A 22,278-nucleotide genomic window follows, 5' to 3' on the forward strand; every position below is an offset into this window, starting at 1 on the left:
CTACAGACCTCCATTAAGCAGCACCACGGAGCGCTAGATGAAGATGTGGGGGGGGGGGGCTTTTCTGTAGGATTAGCCTGACAGGCCCCATTATTTTTACTAGGCCATTAAACGCTACAGTGCTGTCAGGTCCTCCCCCCCCCACTCACGCTATCTTTATGGGAGCCAGAGCAGTGTTCTCTGGTGCTGGGAGAAGGGTTGCAAAAATGGCTTTTGGGATGGAGTGTTCAGTATTCAAAAATGTATTGTGTAGATCTGAACCAAAATGTCCGGTCCACAATTGGTTATGACTGCATCCCAACCCCCTCCCCCCCACCCCATGTTCACCGCCCTTTTCTGTCCCTCCCCACCCCGGTATGTGTCCAGTTTTCACAAATTCTAAATCTGGCAACCCTAGCTGGGAGACCCCCCGGGAGGGGGTGCTTTTCTGTGGAACGCAGCGGGTAATCTGTCGAGCCTAACCCTGTCTGACCCCTGAATCACGCCCCGGCCGCACCCTAATCCCGGCTAAACCCTGCACTACTGTACAGTGTCAGAGGGCACTGTCTGTTCTGGCTGCACTGAGTGCCGTGGATTTAGAGCTCACGGAGAGACTTTAAATTGTGGTTTAGAACAGGAGTCAGCTGTCCTGGTCCTGGAGAGTCACAGGGTATGTTGGCTTTCATTGTTACTTGTATTCGATCAATTTGAAGCAGTTTATACCTCATCAAGTTTCGTCTGTACCGGTGGGTGGTGTTGGGGTGAAATGAAAACCCAAACCTTCCTCTGGCTGTTCTAGAGCACCGTGGCATGAAAGCCAGAATGAACACAACGTCTTGTATAATTTTTAAGCAAAAAAACTGAGAGCAGAGAGCTGTTATCTGGAGGCACACGCACTGGCGCTAGTGAGCAACATCTCCCAACAAGACCAGGAAGTGAGCATTAAAAACGCAGCCCGGTTTTGGCCGCTTGGCTTGCACACATAGTGCCTGCAGTACCACTCCAGAACTCACGGGGCAGCAGCGAGTTTTTAGCGAGAGCTCAGGGGGGTATTGTAAGGGGAAGACAGCGCTCTAACTGCCGCTGAATTCCAGCGCGCTAAATTTACGACGTGTCCCATGCTGCTTCAGGGGGTTCAACAGGTCTATCGGAGAGATTTAGAAGGCAAACTCTCCACCGAACTAACGCTCAAACAGACACCAGCTCTAAGACTTATGGGCCCTTTTAGAGTCTGCACACACAGGGCATTAATTAAACAGACATGCAGACGGACAGGGAGATAGGCCGTTACCCCCCCTGTTTAAAAGCCACGCTTCGTCCCACACAGTCAAACAGCTCAGTGTTAAATCAGCTCTGACAGTGTGCCTTTTTACATACTCTGCTAACGGTGCATCAGATTCCTTGCGGGACTCGTGTAAACTTTGTCATTGCTGACTGAACGCTGAGCGTTTCACTGCGAAGGTTGTCACGGTTCTGCGGTGCTGCTCGGAAGGTGAGCAACTTCAGTATGAGCCCATATGACACACTCTGCCGGGGGGAGAGAGCATGAAGGAGGAGGACGCGACGCGTTGGGAGAGCAGAGCAGCTCCAGGAACAGGACCACAACACCTCTCAGTAATGGCACACTGTTACACACAGTAATGGTGGATTGTTACACAGTAAAGGCGCATTGTTACACACAGTAATGGCAAATTGCCACACGCGGTACATTCTGTGCTCTGTTAAGGAGTTCAGAGTCGACGGCTATAAATATGGTGTCTGCAATGTCTCACTGAATACGACGTGTGAAAATATTTTTTCCCTCTATCGCTCTCTGTCTAACTCTCCCGTTCTATTTATGTCACTTTATCGGCACCTCCCTCTCCTTTCTCTCTCAGTCGCTCCATATTGGCACGAGAAAATAATGGTGAAATAGTAAAACTGTCAGAGGTGAAGAGACATGTAACAGATAAAAACTAATTCATAAGTCAATGGAAGATAAAGAGTAAAAACAAATTCATATGTCAAAGAAAGTATAAGAAAAATACTAACACTCACTCCCCTCTCCCTCCCTCCCTCCCTCTCCTTCTCTCACTTTAAATTTAGTAATGTCAAGTTGCCTAATTGGAATGACATTACAGCGTTAGAGAAGAAACGGTGAGAAACACAAACTGAGAGAACAGCATAGTTAGCATAACTGAGCTCTATGGGGGCGGGGCAGGGCAGGGGGGGCATGGTACCTTTGACAAGTCTCTGAAGTTTCCAGGGAGGGTGAGGTCCAGCTCCTCAGACTCATAGTTGGTGAGAACCCAGGGGAAGATGGGATATTGGTTAAGATCATTGTAGGTCCTCCCTACAGGTCAGAGGGAGAGAAAGAGAAAGAGGATTTAAATTTTTTTTTATTTTAAACAAAGAGCACGGTTGGGGAGAAATATCTCAAAACATTTTTTAAAAAAGGTTTAAAGAAATAAGAGATCAATCAGTTTTGTTACTTGGCTTTATAGCATTTATTTATACCTGAAGCACAGGTTCACAATACAACACAGGAAATGGGATTTTGTTTTTTGTCTTAATTTCATGGGGGGGGGGGTGATATAACTGCCAGGTGCAGTGTGTTACAGAGCTTTAATTTCCTTCAGAAAAGCTGCCAGGTCACACTCAGACCAGAGCACCACACATTGACACGAGTGGGCCTCGCACCTGATTGGACGCAAGTGAGCTACCATGGCAACACAAGCCAGTATCCATGACTGTGCCCCTGTGCAGCTGCACTGAGGGGCCCAGATGTTCAATCTTTAGACCTTTATTAATGAAATCATATTCAGATGGCAGATTGCGTGTCACTGGAAATGCGGACAGGAGGAAACAAGGTCCATTCTAAATATGAGTTCCAATCCATCCTCACCTGCGATGGTGTTGAGGAACATCAGGTACTCGAAGTTTGAGATCTCACGCCTCTGCCAGCGCTGGGTCATGTTGGAGGACTTGAAGAGCTGTCGTGGGGTCGCCAAGGAGATCCTCCTAGAGACCACACGCGCACACACACACACACACACGCACACACACACACACATTCACGTTTCACTATATTAGTGGGGACTGTTTGCAGCAGCCAAAAGCAATGAGACTCCGGTATGATCCAAGCTGTGATATCATATAGGCATATAGGCTAGTACACAAGCATATACGTAAGCTCACACATCACACTTGTAAGGAGAAACGCAAGCAGAATTCCTAATGCAATTTTATATTACAGGTGTAATCTGTAGCTCAGTAGCGTTAATCTGGCCTGGTGAACCTGTGTGTAAATGGTGAGCACGGTCTGAGTTTTGCCGAAACGCCCTACCTGGCCTGCGGCAGGCCGTAGCTGGTGCCGACGCCCACCCGCGGCAAACTGTACACCACCTTCTTCACCGTGGCCTGGTCGGGGAAGTTGAACATGACGGACGCTGGGGGAGGAAGTGACATCACAGGAAGTGAGGTAAGAAAAGGAACAATGGAGACGTACTCAAGGACGTGCGGACCCAACCGGAAATGCATGGAATTATAACTGATTATATGGAAATACAGAAAGGAAGGGCACATACTCTACCCTCAAACATGAGTTTATTTATTGAGTATTAGTAAAAAAAGAATCACTTTACGCGGTAAAGACAGGGGAGACAGGGCAGACTCACTTCTGTTGGCCATGAAGACCTCCAGGCCGGTGTTCTGCAGCAGGTACCGGCGGGAGAACACCGCGCGGATCTCACTGAACATCCACTTCCCATGCAGACCCTCGGAGTAGGCCAGGACCTGCCGAGGGAGGGAGGGAGAGAGGAAGGGGGAGAGGAGGAGAGACGGAGAGGGAGACAGACAGAGGGAGAGAGGGAGACAGAGGGAGCAAAGGATAGAGAGGAAGGGGGAGAGGGAGACAGTGTTTTTTTGTTAAAAAAAAGGCACAGCTGGAGCGAAGTAACCACCAAGTCCCATGCAGATATGACGATACACCAGTTCTGCAATCACCTTTTTTTTGTTTTTTTGTGAAATGTTAATGCAGCAGTGCACACAGAAATATACACAAAATGTCCTTTTAAACTCCCTGAACAGAGAGCTGTATGGAAATGTTCTGGAAGGAACATATGTAATGCTTAATTTCTGTAAGTCAGACGAATGCTCAATAATACACATGCACACAAACACACAAACACACACACTTATTTGTCTACAAACATTGAGAGCTCAAATAAATCAAACATCCAAAACCAGTGCAGCTCAGGGGCAAGACCTCAGATCATTCGTGTGGAGCTTCTCAAGACCAGAGACAGAAAACAAACTTAAAACATGAGGTCTGAATTTCAAACAAAGCACAAAACAAATTTGTCAAAAAACAAAGCGTTGGGCTCCAGCCAACAAACAGGGGCACCCTGTCCCCCTCGCCTCCCGTCCCAGACACAGCCCCTGGGTCCAATCACAACGCCCCCCCCCCGGACCCATGCCACCAAACCAGTGCTGTAATACATGTCACACAGTGAGCCTGTCGACTGAGGCAGTCCTGGATGTGTCAGACTTGTCAGCAGTGTGACAGGCACTGTTTGGGAGCCCCCCCGCCCCCTCCAGTCACAGACAGGTCTGACAGCTGCACCACACGTCAGCCCCCACCTGATCACGTCACCGCAGGACAGGAGGGAACAAGGACAGACTGTGGGGACCCCCTCCCAAAAGAGGGTGCAGCTGGCGGGTGATCACTGTGTGTGTGTGTGTGTATAGATATGGAACTGGTATTTGGAGTGTGAAAATTAATTTTTGCGACCGCCAGTCACCACAGATGTCACCGTATCCACCAAAATTAAAAAATTAAGGATAGTCTGGAGACAAGTCTGGAGACAAGCTCCTCAGAGGGAGAGAGCGAGAGAGAGGGGGAGGGGGGGGAGAGAGAGACTCTCTCGCACCCTCTTTCTTCTTCTTTCCTCCTTTGTGAGTGAGCGAACAAGCAGACATACAGAGAGAGAGAGTGAAGGCAGGTCTTCATAGGAGAAGGGGGTGTTTCTCCAGAGGGACTTAGTGCCCCCCCCTCTCCTGCCAAACCTGACAGGCCCTTGATTGGCCCTGCGGTGGGACAGGCGTAATTTGGCTAATTGCGCTGGACTGGGCCGCCCTGACGAAAGCTGTCCTCCCCGGAGTCATGTGACCCACCGAAAAACTACCCTCCCCCCCCAAAAAAAACCAGAGCCTGGCTCCTTTCAGGACAGGGAGTCCACTCCAGGACTGGGAGAGGGCTCCTGCCAGGACCGGCAAAATCTCCCAGCAACCCCCTCTTTGGGCTTCCTTCCCTTCTCATGTCAGCCTCCTCACCAAAAAAAAGAGGTCTCTGCCATTCTCTCTCTCTCTCTCCCCCTCTCCATCTCTCTCTCTTTCCTCTTTTCCTATATTCCCCAATCCATCTCTCTCTGTCTCTCTTCCCTCTTTTCCTCTCTCTCCCTCTCTATCTCTCTCTCTTCCCCTCTTCACCCCTCTCTCTCTCTCCCCCCATATCTCCCGCTTGTCTCTGTTAATCAGTGAAAGAGTACATCAAACCCAGCAGAGCCAGCAGGCTTGCGACATGTCGTCTTGTACCAGACCCCGCCATGGGTGGGACGGGGGGGTCGGGGGGGCTCTCTGATGACAAATGAGGTTCCCTGCTCCCATTCCACCCCTCCCCAGAGAAGAGGAAGCGATGCCAAGTTCGGCACGTTCTCAAAAAGCAAAAAAAATCCCATCCCTGTACAGGGAAGTCACAGAAGGATTCGATTCCTCACACAACATTCTCCGAGGAGCCGTTGTCAGGACACATAAACACACAGGCTGCAGTTCTGTAATGAGTACATCTAAAGTTCTCAAAGGAAAAACATTAAAATGAAAAATGAGATGCCTAATAAATCTCACTTTTGAGAGGAGATGCACTCATTTCCCATACAAACTACAGAACGGCATATTGTTACTGCACAGAAAGCATAGTGATAAACCTACATGCCACTTCATATGATTTAGGGGTTAGCAGCTTTACTGGTGATTGGTGGTTTCTATTTGGGAAACTTATCTACTCAAAATTTACTTAAACACAGTCAAGTGGCTTCATTGACCAAGAGGCTCATCCATGCACTAGAACAGTGCTTTAACAGATACTAGACCATAGAGCCCAACCATGCACTAGAACAGTGTCTTTACAGATACCAGACCATAGAGCCCAACCATGCACTAGAACAGTGCTTTAACAGATACTAGACCATAGAGCTCATCCACACAACTAGAACAGTGACTGAGCAGATACCAGACCATGGGGCACATCTATGCACAAGAGCAGTGCCTTAACAAATACCACACCATAGAGCCCATCCATGCAGTAGGACAGTGCCTTAACAGACACCAGATCATAAAATCCATCCATACACTAGAACAGTTCCCTACCATATACCACACCATAGAGCCCAACCATGCACAAGAAAAGTGTCTTTACAGATACCAGACCATGGAGTCCATCCATGTACTAGCACAGAGCCTTAACAGGAAGAATCACCCAGCAGCCCACTTTCTTTAAATTTGTAGTTAAACGAAGCCAGCAACAGCTCTTCCCCTACCTGCCCCCCCCCCCCATCTAACCCCAGCGCAGAGCCACATTCTGGGGGAGCCCCACCCTAATGAGCTCCCGCAGCAGGGGTCTCTGCAGGCCAGCCAGCGGGGACTCGGGGGGCTGGAGGAGGGGGGGGGGGGGGGCGACTCGTCTTTGTGCCGAAGTCGCGTCGCGTTAGCGTTAGCGCTGTCGGACGGCCCACCGCTGGCCTTTCTTCCGCGGCGCTTTTCACAACCGATTTGAGCGGGAAGCTTCTCGGGAATGTCACGACCCCGGCCCCCCCCCCCCCCCAGCTCTCCTCCACGAAAAACATTTTTAATACGAACACACGCTATCTGTAGGACTTATCAAGAACAGAAAACAGTATCAGCTTTCCATTTCAACACCAAAATAATTCTGAAGGTGACTATTCTCCAGACCAGAGGAAAGCAGTGAGGGCAACAGACAGACGGGATCACAGTACCAAAAGTGCCATGGTGGGGAATCAAACCCATGCCCCCCCACCTCCCCCAAACATGGGACACTCTCTCCCATGGATCATCAACAGCTTGCCCTATGGACTACAGCACACGCCTCACCTAAAATCTCAATAATGTCTATATGACTGTTCCAAAGGGAATCATGGGAAGTCTCAAGATATGAAAGAAACAAACAAGGTAGTTGACTTGCATCTGCAGGCACTGTTGGCAACTTACACTGTTTACATTCTCTAAACACACAGTCATTCATACAGCTGGATATTTACTGAAGCTGTTCAGGTTCAGCATCTTGCTCAAGGGCACAGCAGCAGTGCCTCACCTGGGATTCAAACCTACAACCTCACAGTCATAAGCCCAGTTCACAAACCATGCTCCCCCCAAACCAGCAGGACACATCAGGGGATGGGGGGGGGGGGGGTCCGTCCCTCATAAGTGACAGATTGTGGGAGAAACACGACAACATCAGTCACATTAATCAGAGCAAGCAGCACTGTGCACGCGGCTGTGATAATGGCTCAGTAGAAGCAGGGAGGACCGAGGTGAGCGGAATATTAACAGCAGGGCTGCGTAGTCAACTCAGATGCAGGGCAGCTGGGTGAGCCCCCATGTTGGGGAGGGGGGGGGGGGGGGCGCAGATTATCTCCCACCAGGGCCCCCGCAAGTTCATAAAACAGCGCCAGCACGCCCCTCGCCCTCTCGCAAAAAACATACACCACAAAATCGCACAGCTGGGGCGACAGCAAACAGGAATAGGGGCACACCCCATTCCCCCCACACGCCTCTGCTCTGCAGAGAGCGGGACCCCCCTTCAAAAGCCATTCGAGCAGCAAATTGGGGAGATCTGGGCGCAAGGCAAGGCCCATTTACAGGGGGGGGGGGGGGTTCGCCGTTCCCCTCACTGTTTAAGTGAAGTCAGATTTATGGCTCTGGCTCTACTCCAGAGAAGCAGCATTAAAATCAGAGCAAGGCCAGCCGCACGTACGTCACCTCAGCGTGCACTTCATAACAAATGCACAACGGGACGCCATTTTGTGTGGCCGTGGGAACTTTTGTGCATTCATAAAGATATTTATTTATAACTACATTGTATCAATGTTTTATATGACATAATACTTACTGTATTAACCATTTTGAATGTTAGTTCCATACAGAATTTGAAAATGATTTGAATATTTTGTGATCAGAAATAAGAACAAAACTATAAAAATATGATCCATATGCCTCATTTAATTCTTCTCTTAAAGTAGCACTCCCTTATAGCTTCTTATATGTGAAATGAAATCCTTCAACACATATCTATGAGCTTTTAATGACTGCTATTTGCACTGCTATTATTTTTTTTGATGTAAATCATCAATGTCCCAGAGAAATCCATTTTCCCAGAAGTGTCTCAGTCGTTTATGGTGAGGAAAAACAACCCATGAAAGAAAGGCCTTATTAAATAACACAGCCAAGGGGAGAGAGAAGGTTCTGGAGCTGCTCTCTGGGAAGCAGGGAGGTCTGTACTGCCTGTGTGGCAGCAGGAGGAGGAGGGTGAGGGTTAGAGACAGAAAGGCAGCGCTGGTAAAGCTGGTGAGATACTCCATGAGTAACATGAGAGGACTCGTCCAGCCAGTGGACTTTCTTTCCTCTTTCACACACACACACACACACACACACACACACACACACATCTACAGCACACACACACACACACACACACATACAGCACCCACACATGCACATGCACACACACACACACAGTACACATACTGTACACAAACACAAATATCACAAACTGTAATGACGTATTTATGAAAGTCTGGAACTTGGTGGACGGGACATGTGCCATCTCAAGCAGTTTCCTTTCCTAAACTGAGTCACCTGACACATGCAGGACTCCTGATACAAGTATGTAATGACATGTGGTCCAGCTACACGCACCTAAGAACATGTGGCCCTGATACACGTACGTAAGAGCATGTAGTACGATAGCCTACATTTTTGTAATGGCACATGGTAATCGGTTGATACAATGCATGAACACTTCAACTGAAGTTGGCAGCGCTTTTTAAGTTCAGTACATAAGTGATTCCCACTTGCATTGTGTAAACGTGCATAGTTTAATCATTTAAAAAATTTATTAATTTTTTTACAGAATTTTTTTCCATTTTAATATTTTAATACTTTCCCATTTGAACTTTCCTTTTGAGACACTGCCCAGGTTGACGTAACTTGGGGGAAAAACAACTAAACATATATACATACAGTATATATAGCAAGCCAATGCATTTTATATTTTCCACACATAAATCCTTAATTAGCATTAAATTACCATACACATTTATAACGAAAAGGAAACTTAATTATAAAGCATTTCCATTTTATTGCGTCCTTGTATTATAACAATGTCTGATTTGTTCATTTATAAAGAACTGTTGAAACGTACATTCATTGTGAAATTATTAAGACAATAAAATAACCCATATGTGGTGTATTTTTTAAAATAAAAATGTCTTTATATAATTCCGTCGAAATCATTAGGTGTTTAATGAACTGGCGATTAAGCACGCGTTGAAAACACGTTCGAGTACATTAACGTCATTATAGGCTTTATGAATTCCCGATGTCGGCCAACAGCACTTTTAGGCAGCAGACGCAATATCAAAAACAGACGATGCGTGACCATATAAATCTGAATTCTGGGAAAATACGCTGCACTTGCAGGGAAGGGGAAAAATCATAAAATAAAATTTTCTATTTCAAAAGAGAAAGGTAGTTCTATTTCAAGAGAGAAAGGTAGCCTACGTGGAACACGTTTGGGCCGTCTATAGTTTCGGATATGGAAATCCCGTAGTTGATGTTATATAAATTCGGGTTTAAAAGATCCGCAACTCAGTAGTCGACTACACAAAATCATGCGATAGTGTCAGTTATGATCAAAGACCACGAAAACAGTTTGTATTTTTTTCTTATCAGACTGTGAACCAAACACAACCGAAAAATATCTCTGAAACTGTCAATCAAATCCACTGGTCAAAATCATTCCAACACGATGCAATAAAAATAAAAAATAAAAAAATAAAGTCCGAAGCAGACTTAACATTCGTCCCCCCCCCCCCCTCCCCCTCCCCCTCCCCCCCCCCCCAACGTGTTTTTGCTGCTCTCTATAGCCATATCTTTGGATTTAGTACCCGACGAATCGCACTAACTAATCTTTCGCCGATAACAGGCAGTCAGTGACGAAGCCGGCGGTGATTGGACCTCCCCGCCCCACGGCCTCCTCATAATAATTTTGTGTGGCGTGTGTCTGGACTTAAACCCGGCAGCGGAGGTGGCCGTCACCACGGGAGCGCGCACAGCCACTCCGTATTTCCACAGCCGTCCGACTACATGCCGTCACTCCACGCGGTGATGCCAACTGAAGAACTACAATCCGAGGAGTTACTTCCATGGTCGAGGGTCGTGCAGGTGCATCTCCAGCGCGCGCTGCTATAAAGTTTGAACAGCCATACAAGGCAAATCAAAGCAAACGGAGATATTTTAAAGAAAGTTCAAGAAACGGTTACTAGGGGGAACCAAATGCGATGATGCTCTACAAAGACATTTAAAAAGCTTGTCTTTCTTTGCTACATTTTCATTTTTTTAAAAATAGCATTATTTATTCTAGAAAATTGGCTCCCATACAGTCCACCGCGTTGGATCCGTCGGCGTACTGCGAGACTCCGGTGTACAATCCGGATCTCTGCCCGAATATGTTAGCCGCTCAGGCTAAGTTAGTGTACCACCTGAACAAATACTACAACGAGAAATGCCTGTCTCGGAAGGCGGCGGTCTCCAAGACCATCAGGGAGGTGTGCAAGGTGGTGTCCGACGTCCTGAAGGAGGTGGAGGTCCAGGAGCCCCGCTTCATCAGCTCCTTGAACGAGATGGAGAACCGCTACGAGGGTCTGGAGGTGGTTTCGCCCACCGAGTTCGAGGTAGTCCTCTACCTGAATCAGATGGGGGTTTTCAACTTCGTGGACGACGGCTCGCTGCCGGGCTGCGCCGTGCTCAAACTCAGCGACGGCCGCAAGAGAAGCATGTCCCTGTGGGTGGAGTTCATCACGGCGTCGGGATACCTTTCCGCTCGCAAGATCCGCTCCCGGTTCCAGACGCTGGTGGCGCAGGCGGTGGACAAGTGCAGCTACCGAGACGTGGTGAAAATGGTGGCGGACACCAGCGAGGTGAAGCTGCGCATCCGCGACAGGTACGTGGTCCAGATCACCCCGGCGTTCAAGTGCACGGGGATATGGCCGAGGAGCGCGGCCCACTGGCCCATGCCCCACGTTCCCTGGCCGGGACCCAACAGGGTGGCGGAGGTCAAAGCCGAGGGCTTCAACCTCTTGTCCAAGGAATGCTACTCGCTGAACGGGAAGCAGAGCTCGGCGGAGAGCGACGCCTGGGTCCTACAGTTCGCCGAGGCCGAGAACCGGCTGATCCTGGGCGGCTGCAGGAAGAAATGCCTGTCCGTTCTCAAAGCGCTGAGGGACCGCCACCTCGAGCTGCCCGGGCAGCCGCTCAACAACTACCACATGAAAACGCTGGTCTCGTACGAATGCGAAAAACACCCCCGGGAGTGCGACTGGGACGAGAGTTGTCTCGGGGACCGCCTGAATGGGATATTGCTACAGCTTATTTCGTGTTTGCAGTGCCGAAGGTGTCCGCACTATTTCTTGCCCAATTTAGACCTGTTCCAGGGGAAACCGAGCTCAGCACTCGAGAACGCCGCCAAACAGACTTGGCGATTGGCAAGAGAAATTCTTACCAACCCCAAGAGCTTGGAAAAACTATGAGGTAAACTCGTTACAGTACATCTCTCTGTAGTGCAAGAGAAACAAAAGACCTAATTCAGAGGCTGTGTTTTTGTGAATACTCGGACTATATATTTTGCGTTTGTTTTCAATCATGTTCTCATCGGCTCCGTAAAGAACGGAATTGGTGGACTGTGTGATGAGTTATAGTTGGCCTTAAATGCTTTTTATATCAGTACTGTATTTTGACGTGGTTGTGGAGTTTGTTATTGTTATGTGTCGAGAAAGAAAACCCAGTCAGCGTTGAATCAAAGTGAAAGCGGGACTTGACATTTCTTCGTTATTTCCAACGCCCGTATACGCTGCGTTTCCTTAGTAACCTGCTTCGTGCTGTCAAAGGCCCAGAGAGAGCAGAACTATACATGTTCATACGGCACGCGCATATTCGTTGTGGCCCCAATTTGTCAGAAATGGTAAATGCTTCAGTGACCCCCAAATTAAAACAATTTCACAGGCTACTCGTGGAGTGTTCTGACATGTCAGAAAATCGATTTAAAGTAAACCACAGTGATGTTTGTCATTGCGAAGTGTTTGTGATATCCCCAGTTAAGAAGTTCATGGTAATGTTTGATTTTTAAAACATTCCATAAATACACTTGAATTCGTATTTAAATGTGCGCTAACATTCTTTTGTCTGATTGTTTAAATTCGCTTGTGTATGCAAGCAAAAATGCTCTTGAAAAATTGCACTTGAACTACACTGGATTATACAATTTGTGATTAGATCTTTTTCATTAATGTATCCGATTTATAGTTAATAAAAAAAATAAGGATTACATTTGTGTCAACATTGATTAATCGTTCGCAGTTAAGTGTTATATCCAGGTATATGTAGGCCAACTCATAGCACAAACGTCAAAGACTACAAACTCAAATCATTGTAATATAACTAAATGGCAAGAAGAACCATACATACAATTTAAATGAATTCTAAATGCCAACACAGCTAAATGTTAAACAAAATATAATATTCTTGGCATAGACCTTATGTTTTTATATGTTCATGTACGCCTAAGTATTCTATATTTTCTCGTATGATTCTCTCTATGTATAGGGATAAGGACATCTATTTTTATATAAGGAATTATTTGTAAAGCATAAGCTACATTTAAATCAGTGAGGTGTCCAATCCAATTTTTTGTCTAAGGAAAATAATATGTGTAATATAAAATTAATATTTCAAGCGTTCATCTCGGCAAACTGATATGGTCCATAAAAAATAATGCATTCTGAGGCGATATGGTCAAATCATTTTAAAAAAGTAAAATTCAAAATTGTAAAATATTTTTCCGTTATACATCACCATGCAGCGATAAGTAATAAAATGACAATAAACACATGTAGGCCTATGAATTGCCAACAGGTGTCAAAGATAATCTCTCTCTGACACACTCACATACACAAACACACAAACGCACAGTTAACTAAAAACTTTATGCAAAATTGCAAATCACAAAATTCGTCCAGAATAATTAGCGTTTTCGGCCTCTGGAGAGGCGGGTAAAGTATCTGCCCGAGTAAAATTTACTATATCAGAGTTTAGTCAACACCGAACATTTCACTGTGCACATGCAGCCAATGTTTGATGATGTCAACAAAATTAAATAGTTACTGACACGGCTTCTCAAGACAAAAATATTATCTGAAACATCTCAGGTCCAGTATTAGTTGAAAGCTGGAAAATAAGATGAAACTAAGAAAAATTTGAAATTATTTATTTATAATTTATTAATATATATTTTTTAATGAAAATAAAACTTACTTTGGCGTCAATTTTTTTGAATGCGGGGTCATCTTCGTCCACTTCAAAATAGATCTCAGTGGTGGTGATGGAGAGCGTCCCACGAGCCACGACAACAGGGGCCACGAGCTGAGCGGGGGTGCTCAAAACCACCGGGCCTGAAAAGTGACAAGTAGGGCAGAAAATTAAGCGAGAGAATGAATCTGTGTAATTTCGTTAGGTTTAAAGATTAAATGCACGTGGGCTTGGGATTGGTTCAAAGAGACATTTCAAACAGCGTGGAGACTAAAAATATAAATCGAAAAAGTACAAATAATTAGGACCAAGAAGAAATATAACCACTCAAATTGTAATCCACAAAATGTTCATGGGGAAATGCCTCAATGCCTCTATTTATGGCAGAAATACACACAAAAAAAAATATTCAAGGCCTACTTTACTAGAGTTACGGATTTCTATCTACTAATTTGAGCTCACATGAACCGAGATACAAAACAGTTAAACCGTTAAGTTTAACTTGAAACTGCGCAAAAGTCGTTTGTATTTTTTAAAAAATCTTACGCGAAATAAATCATGCAAATGTTCATTCATTCAATTAATTTTTTATTCAAAATGTTTTTATTTTTTATTCATGCATGCGTGACAGATAGCTAAAACAACGAATAGACCATTTAATTTATGCAAAATATAAAATCAAATCAGAAAGCACGAGGATTGCCTCAGCAGGATTATGTCAAAAATCACTGCGTGTCAACCGTCATTCGTTGACATCAGATATTATGAATAAGGTCATATCTGATACAGTCATTTATAAATGTTCCCTCATATCAGACCATTCAACTGAATAACCGTATTATTATTATTGTTATTATTATTATTATTATTATTGTATCTACAACCGAAGCAGGCTGTAGGCTACTTGTGATACTGCACAGAACACAGCCCCGCGCAGTTCATACGCGCATTTTATTTTGATAACATAAAGCACAATAAAGTCGTATATTTATGAATATGGGGGAACAACTTTATTCGGCCGCTTCTTAGATGAGTTATTAAAAAGAGGGGCATGTTCTTCTCTTGTTCGTTCAAGTTCGAGGCCACAGTGATTTAACCGAAGAACTACAACGCTCCATGGCAACGGCATGTCATTTTGCAATTTGCAAACTTAATTTAAAAACATATTCTAAACATAATGTTTGCGACCCAAATGAAGTAATCAGGGCCCTCGGACATTGTAGACAGAAAAAAAGACTATGAATTTAACACACTCCATCACGAGAAATAAAGATTAGGAAATAATTATCCAAGGATAATGCAGACATGGTTAGTAAGTATATCATTTTAGAACGTTAACACAGATCAGAAGAAAGCATGGCACCGTTAACCATATTTCTGTAGATTATAATCTGTCAAACACTACTTACAAAATTAGGATTTTTATGGGAATACAATTGATATTCAATCACGCTTGAATTTAAGAAAATAAAGGTGGCAATAAAAAATAAGGGATATTGTTGTTAGAATAAAATAGCTCCCTAATTATATTCTTATTCTTGACGGAGTGAAAATAAAAATTATTTTTAATAGTGTCCAGTTGTAGGCACAGGGAGAGTGACCGTCATCATTTTAAAACCAAAGAGACCGTTGCCGCCTCCTTCTTAAAACGAGGCTTCAGTTCACCCGTCAGAATCGTGAAGAGCACATTTGTCTGAGATGCCTGCACGAGAACACGAGAAGACGTCAGTCAAATCAAATCAAATCTGACGCGCGCACCTCTGTGATCATTCACGCGCAACACTTAACCTGACGTACGTCAAATGAAACAAACGCACAGTACCGTCAGAACCTGTCAAATCAAGTCCCTATTCAAAAAATGTGGGATGACGAACTATTGAGATCGAATGGTTTCATCTGGTTTGTATTGAAACATAAGTGGAATTTTGAACAGTATTTTTCTGTAAGGCAAAAAAAAAAGAGCCAGAAACCAGTAGGACAAACCAGATTCCTTTTGCAGAATGTAGGCTGCGCTAACAAGCCAAGGAAGGGTACGGTTTCAAAACAAATTCCATCAATTACAGGCCTATACGTAGGCTAGATGCAGCATTTATGATTCTATACCGTCTGAATGCAGGATAAAATAAAAGCGTGCGTTTGAACTGGAGTTTAAAGACAATTGCCTCTCATAACACATATATTCCATCTCAAAGGATAGGACCTAAAATTGCAGGGCACATAACAGACTCGTTTTTTCCTCTCTTTGATCCCCATATACACACAGTTCTTGGGGGAAACGGTATTTTAAGACGTACTGACAGCATAGCACTGGGAATAATTTACTCGCAAGGGACATGAAGGAACTCAAATCAGGTACAATATTTATAACACAGCAGAAAGGAGTTCCCGGCTGCCATGGGGTCACTATTTTGGGGGTACCCCCAAGGGCACTGCGGGAAATAAAGTAGTGCTCCATCATAATCAGGTTTATGAGGCCCAGCCAGGAAAAACAACAAAAATGTTTTTTTGTTTTGTTTTTTTTCTAGTGCAAGTTTAAAATTTGATCATACAGTTGAAATATTCAGGAAAAAATGAAAAAAAAAACTGTACCTCCATCCTCAAATATGATGGATGATAATATGATTAATAGTATGGTTTGTAATATGAACCCAAAATGTGCTTTTATACGCTTTCCCAGAAACCCCGGACCACAACAGCTGGGTTAAGAGATAAAAAGAGGTAAACGACATATCTGTGCGCCAACATGAGTACATCAATGCCATGGTGATCACAGACCACTCTTGTTGAAAATGAACAATTCATTTCAGCATTTCTAGAATGACATCTCCTAATGCCATTCATAATCAAATGTGTCCTGTCACAGCTCCAGCTGAGGTTTATGCACCAAACTTTCCTGAAATGAACATCATTAATGGACTTGATAATAAGAAGGGCTCTTTTCCAACGATCATCTCAAAACAATTGATTCACAACTTTAACAAAGACACACACACCCTGGTGGCAAAAGAGTGAAACTGCATCCTTATCAGTATGCCTTTTTGATTTAGTACACTTTTGTCAATTAATATACCTATTAACTTGTACTCGAAAAATAGGAATCGTCTGATTGCAAATATATACTTTGACTCTACTAGAAACTACAGTCTTTGTGTGTGTGGGGGGTTTTCAGATTTTTTTCTTTTTTTAAAAAAACGACTGTGCTATGCAGTGGAACACAAAAGCATTTGATTGGTTCAAACAAGGTAGTGACTGAGAGCTCACTTTTGCCCCACCAATGGGATTCATGAAAACCTTCTATCAGGCACAGTAAATTAAATCCAAGTTATTTAAGGGACTGGATAAATCCTGGATCAGAAGGTCAGATTGTTGTGATTGTAAAAACTTCAGTAGGCCTTTGCTTGTGAGCCCCTGGTTGTTTACACATGAAATTTGTTTTAGCAAGATGGCTCCCCATACCATCTTGAGACCAGTGAGGAGATTTAACATTTAAAAAAAATCTCTTCGCAATGAGTCGCTGCTCAGACCACTGTGTGTCACACTGGGAAAAGGTGTGAAAATGGATCTCAGATAATGAGCAACAGAAGAGACAGAGAGAGAGATAAAGAGAGAGAGAGAGAGAGAGAAGGAGAGAGAGAGAGATAGAGAGAAAGATCCAGTTATAGAACTTAAGCTATTACATTACATCTCTGGTCTGGCGTTCTCAATAGCAGTGATTTTTCTGACTGCTATTTAATAATCTCCTCATGTGGGCCCTGCTTGAAGCTCGGGGTCCAGTAATTGTAATTGGCATAGCCAGCAGCGCCATGCGCAGTTCCACCAAATTAGCATTTCCAGACTCAACTGTCATAATGTCTCGTCCTGCGAACTGGAAACTGGAAATGCCAGTCACAACTGGCCTTCCTAACACAGTGTTTAAATTACATTAACAGGCTCCCACGGATGCAGACAGCCAAAAGAAAATGGACGCTCTGGATTGGACTTGCTGATCAGCTGTGTCTTCAGTGCAAAAAAAGAAAAGAAAAAAAATGTATCCCACCATTGTTCGAACATTTTCTTCACAAACAAAATCTAAAGGGTCTCCCTTGTGCTTATACTATAGTCCTGCTTGACTTTACTCCTTTTAAGGTGTGAGGTCACAAATATGTGATTAGAATGTTCTTAATGGAACATTCTAATGCTGACGTCACAATCACTAATGGTGACTGAAAGCAATAGAGTTCTAGAACACTGACATTCCAAAAAACACACTCTTCAAAGGGTCAATGATCACAGCATCTCAGAATACACAGGCAATGATCAGCAGGTGGTTGCAATTGCTCCATTTTTACAATTTGCAATTAATCACACCGAGAAAGCATGGCAAATTTTGGCATTTGCGATTAATTCTGCCATTTAATACAGTTTACTTACTTGAGGGAGTTTGAACAGATTAATAAAACAAGATTATCTTTAATTGTCACTATACCATTAGTTGATCACAGGCTGAGATCGCTAGTCTGGCATGATAATGGGCTAGAAATCAGTGAGTGTGTGAAATTAGTCTCAAACACTTCTAAAATATGCTCTTTAATACACATTGATTGAATTCCAGTTAGTTTGAGCCACACGTTGGGCCAAATGATTGATCCTGATCCAGGGGTTAGTTTTATTACGAAAGTGACAATAAAATACAGAACTTGCCTCTGGAGATAAATATTCGAGGAAGCAAACGCACTGAAAATTAAAAGTAGAAGACCGTCGTTAAAGAGTGTGCAGGCATAGCGACACACTCACCTGGAGGTCAGGAACCGCTGCAGGTAAAGAAACACGGAACACAAAGAGCACAGCGTTCTCCACACTTCAGTCCAACTCACTCAGACAGGAACCGTGGACAATGTGACATTTGAGAAGTACCATATCCAAGTGGGTGTGGTCTGGGATGAGTGGGTGTGTCTGTGGGTGTGGTTTTGGGGCTGTGGGTGTGTCTGTGGGTGTGGTCGGGGAGGAGTGGGTGTGTCTGTGGGAGTGGTTTTGGGGCTGTGGGTGTGTCTGTGGGTGTGGTCGGGGAGGAGTGGGTGTGTCTGTGGGAGTGGTCTTGGGGCTGTGGGTGTGTCTGTGGGTGTGGTCGGGGAGGAGTGGGTGTGTCTGTGGGAGTGGTCTTGGGGTCGTGGGTGTGACTGTGGGTGTGGTCTGGGAGCCGTGGGCGTGTCTGTGGGCGTGGCCCAGGCTCAGGTGTGTGCTGGTTCGCTCGTTCGCTCACCTGCCAGGTTGTCGATCTCCTTCTCCTGGAGCAGGCTGACCGCGTCGTCGTCCCCCTCCAGCATCAGCTCCGTCTCCGGGCTCTGATTGGCCACTGCCTGGCTGCGGAACGACTTCTTGGACTTGACCCCCTCCTCCTCCTCCTCCTCCGTGCCTGCACAGGTCAGCGGGGAGGCGGGGCCAGTTAGACGGGCACATTAAAACGCTACAGTACGCACCGATGTTCAAATAAATACATATCACTGGCGTCGTGAGTAAACCTCACATCTCTGTTTTGCCTGAACCAATGAGTGTTATGGTTTATCTGGGTTTTGTTGAGTTATGAAACTATGACTAAGACAGAACATTAAACCTGTGTTAAAACACTAAAATGATGAAAAAAAGCAGATGAAAAGGTTATCCAGGATGCAGATGATATTGGCAGAGGGGTATAGCAACACACTGAAACACAAGTTACACCAGGTTACAAAACATCGATCACTTTGCCTGTTGAACAGAAAACAAAAAAAGAAACATTTCTTTAGCCAAGCCTTTGAAGACCAGCGAGAATTAAATTCTGAGTTAATGATTAAAAGTAATTCAGATAAAATCCTGAGTCTGGTCGCTGTGTTCACCCACAGTGGTTCCCGCTGACCCCCCCCCCCCCCCCCCCGTGCTGTGCGTACGGATCGAACTGCATTGGCTGCTTCCACCGATCGATATGTTAGCCTGCAAGCTTCAAAAGGGATCCACTCTCCATTCACCTCCATTAGAGCGTGGGGTTCAGAGTGTTCTATTCTATTGACCCATTTCTTTAATAAGGCCCTGCTGTGTGCAACAAAGAGCGAATCAATGCTGCGTAGCAATCACATGGTACAGCGAGAGAAAGTCACATGATCAGGGAACGGTAGCCAGCGATACAGTCTGTTCTCAACTGATACGGGGTGTATGCGTGCGTGTGTGTGTGTGTGTGTGTGTGTGTGTGTGTGTACGAGTTCATTAAAATTGCAGTCACCATGTTTGGCAGCCTGAGCCCATAAATATGTCACCTACAAAATGGACAATGGGACTTTTCTGCCAGCTCAGCTGGTCACATGACCATGCTGAACAAATGAGAGAATCACTTTCTAAACCGCTTCGATGTTTTTTCCAGAAGGACCACATTACTGACCGTACTCATGGTCTACGTTCTGGCTGTGGGGGCGTGGTTACTGACCGTGCACGTGGTCTACGTTTGGGCTGGGGGGGGGGGGGGGTTTACTGACCGTACTCCTCCAGGGTCTTGAGGGCGATGTCCAGGTGGGTGGAGCCGAAGGCGTTGCGTACGAATCTCCGCCTCCGTCGCAGGTCGTCCTCCCAGTAGTCCAGCCGCCAGAAGTCGTGCAGCTGACTGTGGGGGGTCAAAGGTCACAGAGAACCAATCAGAGACCACGACTAGCTGTCTACTGGTCAAGCTGTTCCCATTAGTTAGTAATGTTTTGACTATTTCACAATACAAAAACATACAGCCAAGGTAGCTGGAGTTTCACTTTGGTCCTTTCACTGGTAAGATAATGCGAGATGTTAGGCACAAATAGATTTATAGACTATATACATAAGGCATAGATATGAAACACAGCATAAGGTAGTAGAGTCACAACTATGTTTTAGTGTCCAAAAGTGAAGGGCTTTTTCTCTGGAAATAGACAGAGGCAGAAATGTTCGTATAATCAGTACATCACATACATTTTATATCTTATATCGGCCAATATATGTTCACTTCACCCTTGGCCCGTGTGAAATTAGTGGAAATAACAGAGAAATGGCAGCGGGGGAAAACAGAAGGCATTCAGTGTGTGACATGACGACGGCCAGTGTTCTCCGCAGGGTCTGGTGGGAAAAGCTCAGTCCGCTGGGCCACAATGGGCCACTCTGTGCACGCTCGGGACAGGAAGAGGAGTTTAGAGACGGCCTGTCTTCCCTTCACACAGAGGGGGGGGGGGGGGGGGGGGAGGGAGAGAGAGAGAGAGAGAGAGAGGGGGGAGGGAGGGAGAGAGAGAGAGAGAGAGAGAGAGAGAGAGAGAGAGAGAGGGAGAGAGAGAGAGAGAGACAGAGAGAGACAGAGAGAGACAGAGACAGAGAGAGAGAGAGGGGGGGGGAGAGAGAGAGAGGGGGGGGGGGAGGGAGAGAGAGAGAGAGAGAGAGACAGACAGAGAGAGAGAGATAGAGAGGCTAACTGGAACCACGGGCCGGAGCAGGGAGTTAACATTACCGACCCAGGCACTTCACCCCAATAATTCACCGAGGTGGGGGTGGGGGGGGGGAAAGCTGCAGCACCCCCCGTCGGTCCTTCTCCGAGTTCAAATTTTGAATTCACAGCATTCATCCACCCCTGCGAGTGCTTGTTTAACACCAGCCGCTCTGAGCACTTCAGCCTGTAACGAGCCTCTCTTTCGCTCGAGAGACGCGCCACCTCTCTCCCCCGCTCCCCCGCTCTTCTCTCAAATAGCCCCTCTCTCTCTGCAGCCTTCTTTAATAACGTCCTCCCTAAGTCTCTGTGTCTAAACCATAACTCTCTCTCTCTCCCCCACTGTCAATCACTCTCTCTCTCTCCTCATCACTTCCTCTCTTTTCTCTCCCTGTCCATCCATTATCTATACCCTGGTCAGGGTCGCAGGGTGTGCTGGAGCCTATCCCAGAATGCATTGGGTGAGAGGCAGGAAACACAGTAAAATGTGTGTTATCTTATAGAGTATATCTATAGTCCCTATTAACACTGCATGTTTTCCTGCACACAGTTCCTCTCATTATGACAGCGTTATTAACAGAAAGGAAATAAATAATCCGATGAATTATGCAGCGAGAGGACCAAACCCACATACAGCGCGACCCCTGACCTCTCCGCCTCTCTCGCAGCGTTTCCAGGCAACAATCGCGCATTCAGCGGTCGCACGCACCGCGTGCGGGGTCGCCATCGGTTACGATCCGGCTCAGGCCGGAACCCGGGCCGGTTCCTCGGGTCATTAACCCCTGGGCGCGGTGGCAGAGGGGGGTACAGAGGGCCTTCACACGCGGGCCCCATCGAGAGGACCAATCGCCACGCGGGCCCCATCGAGAGGACCAATCACAGGCCTGTAACCAATCGCCACGCGGGCCCCATCGAGAGGACCAATCACAGGCCTGTAACCAATCGACACGCGAGCCCCTTAGAGAGAACCAATCACAGGCCAGGCCAGCGGACAGGGCCACATACTTTCACTCCACCTCGCCATAAACACAGTGCATTGTGGGAAACAGACACAGCAACGATGGGCTTAACTTAAGCAACATAAAGGTTTATTAATACGGTCCGTGGTCAGAGTGACAAGGACTTTATAAAAAGAAACAAATCTCCATTGATGAAAAATTCTGGCAAAGCATAAAAATAAACAGAGAGAAAGGAAAGAGGATCGGATGTAGAGGAAACAG

The 22,278-nt window shown here is 45.7% G+C and overlaps 2 protein-coding genes across 10 annotated transcripts in view; one reads left to right on the forward strand and one right to left on the reverse strand.

Annotated features, from left to right (window-relative positions):
• nbeaa (neurobeachin a) overlaps positions 1 to 22,278 on the reverse strand; it is a 164,596-nt gene that overhangs the window by 12,471 nt on the left and 129,847 nt on the right. For 8 of the 9 annotated variants that reach the window (XM_035433934.1, XM_035433939.1, XM_035433937.1 and 5 more), the window contains 7 exons: positions 20,097 to 20,221; positions 18,854 to 19,006; positions 13,621 to 13,757; positions 3,636 to 3,753; positions 3,305 to 3,407; positions 2,864 to 2,979; positions 2,199 to 2,311 (listed from right to left, as the gene is read on the reverse strand). In XM_035433934.1, the coding sequence (XP_035289825.1) occupies positions 2,199 to 2,311; positions 2,864 to 2,979; positions 3,305 to 3,407; positions 3,636 to 3,753; positions 13,621 to 13,757; positions 18,854 to 19,006; positions 20,097 to 20,221 (865 nt within the window). Of the gene's footprint in view, positions 1 to 2,198; positions 2,312 to 2,863; positions 2,980 to 3,304; positions 3,408 to 3,635; positions 3,754 to 13,620; positions 13,758 to 18,294; positions 18,328 to 18,853; positions 19,007 to 20,096; positions 20,222 to 22,278 lie in introns of all 9 variants that reach the window. The other variant, XM_035433942.1, reaches the window with a different exon arrangement.
• LOC118235993 (putative nucleotidyltransferase MAB21L1) lies at positions 10,361 to 17,575 on the forward strand. The gene is made up of 2 exons (XM_035433943.1): positions 10,361 to 11,841; positions 17,544 to 17,575. The coding sequence occupies exon 1, from the start codon at positions 10,761 to 10,763 to the stop codon at positions 11,838 to 11,840; it is 1,080 nt and encodes a 359-aa protein (XP_035289834.1). The 5' UTR covers positions 10,361 to 10,760; the 3' UTR covers position 11,841; positions 17,544 to 17,575.

The sequence above is a fragment of the Anguilla anguilla genome, chromosome 9 (assembly GCF_013347855.1).
Source record: "Anguilla anguilla isolate fAngAng1 chromosome 9, fAngAng1.pri, whole genome shotgun sequence".
Taxonomy (NCBI): domain Eukaryota; kingdom Metazoa; phylum Chordata; class Actinopteri; order Anguilliformes; family Anguillidae; genus Anguilla; species Anguilla anguilla.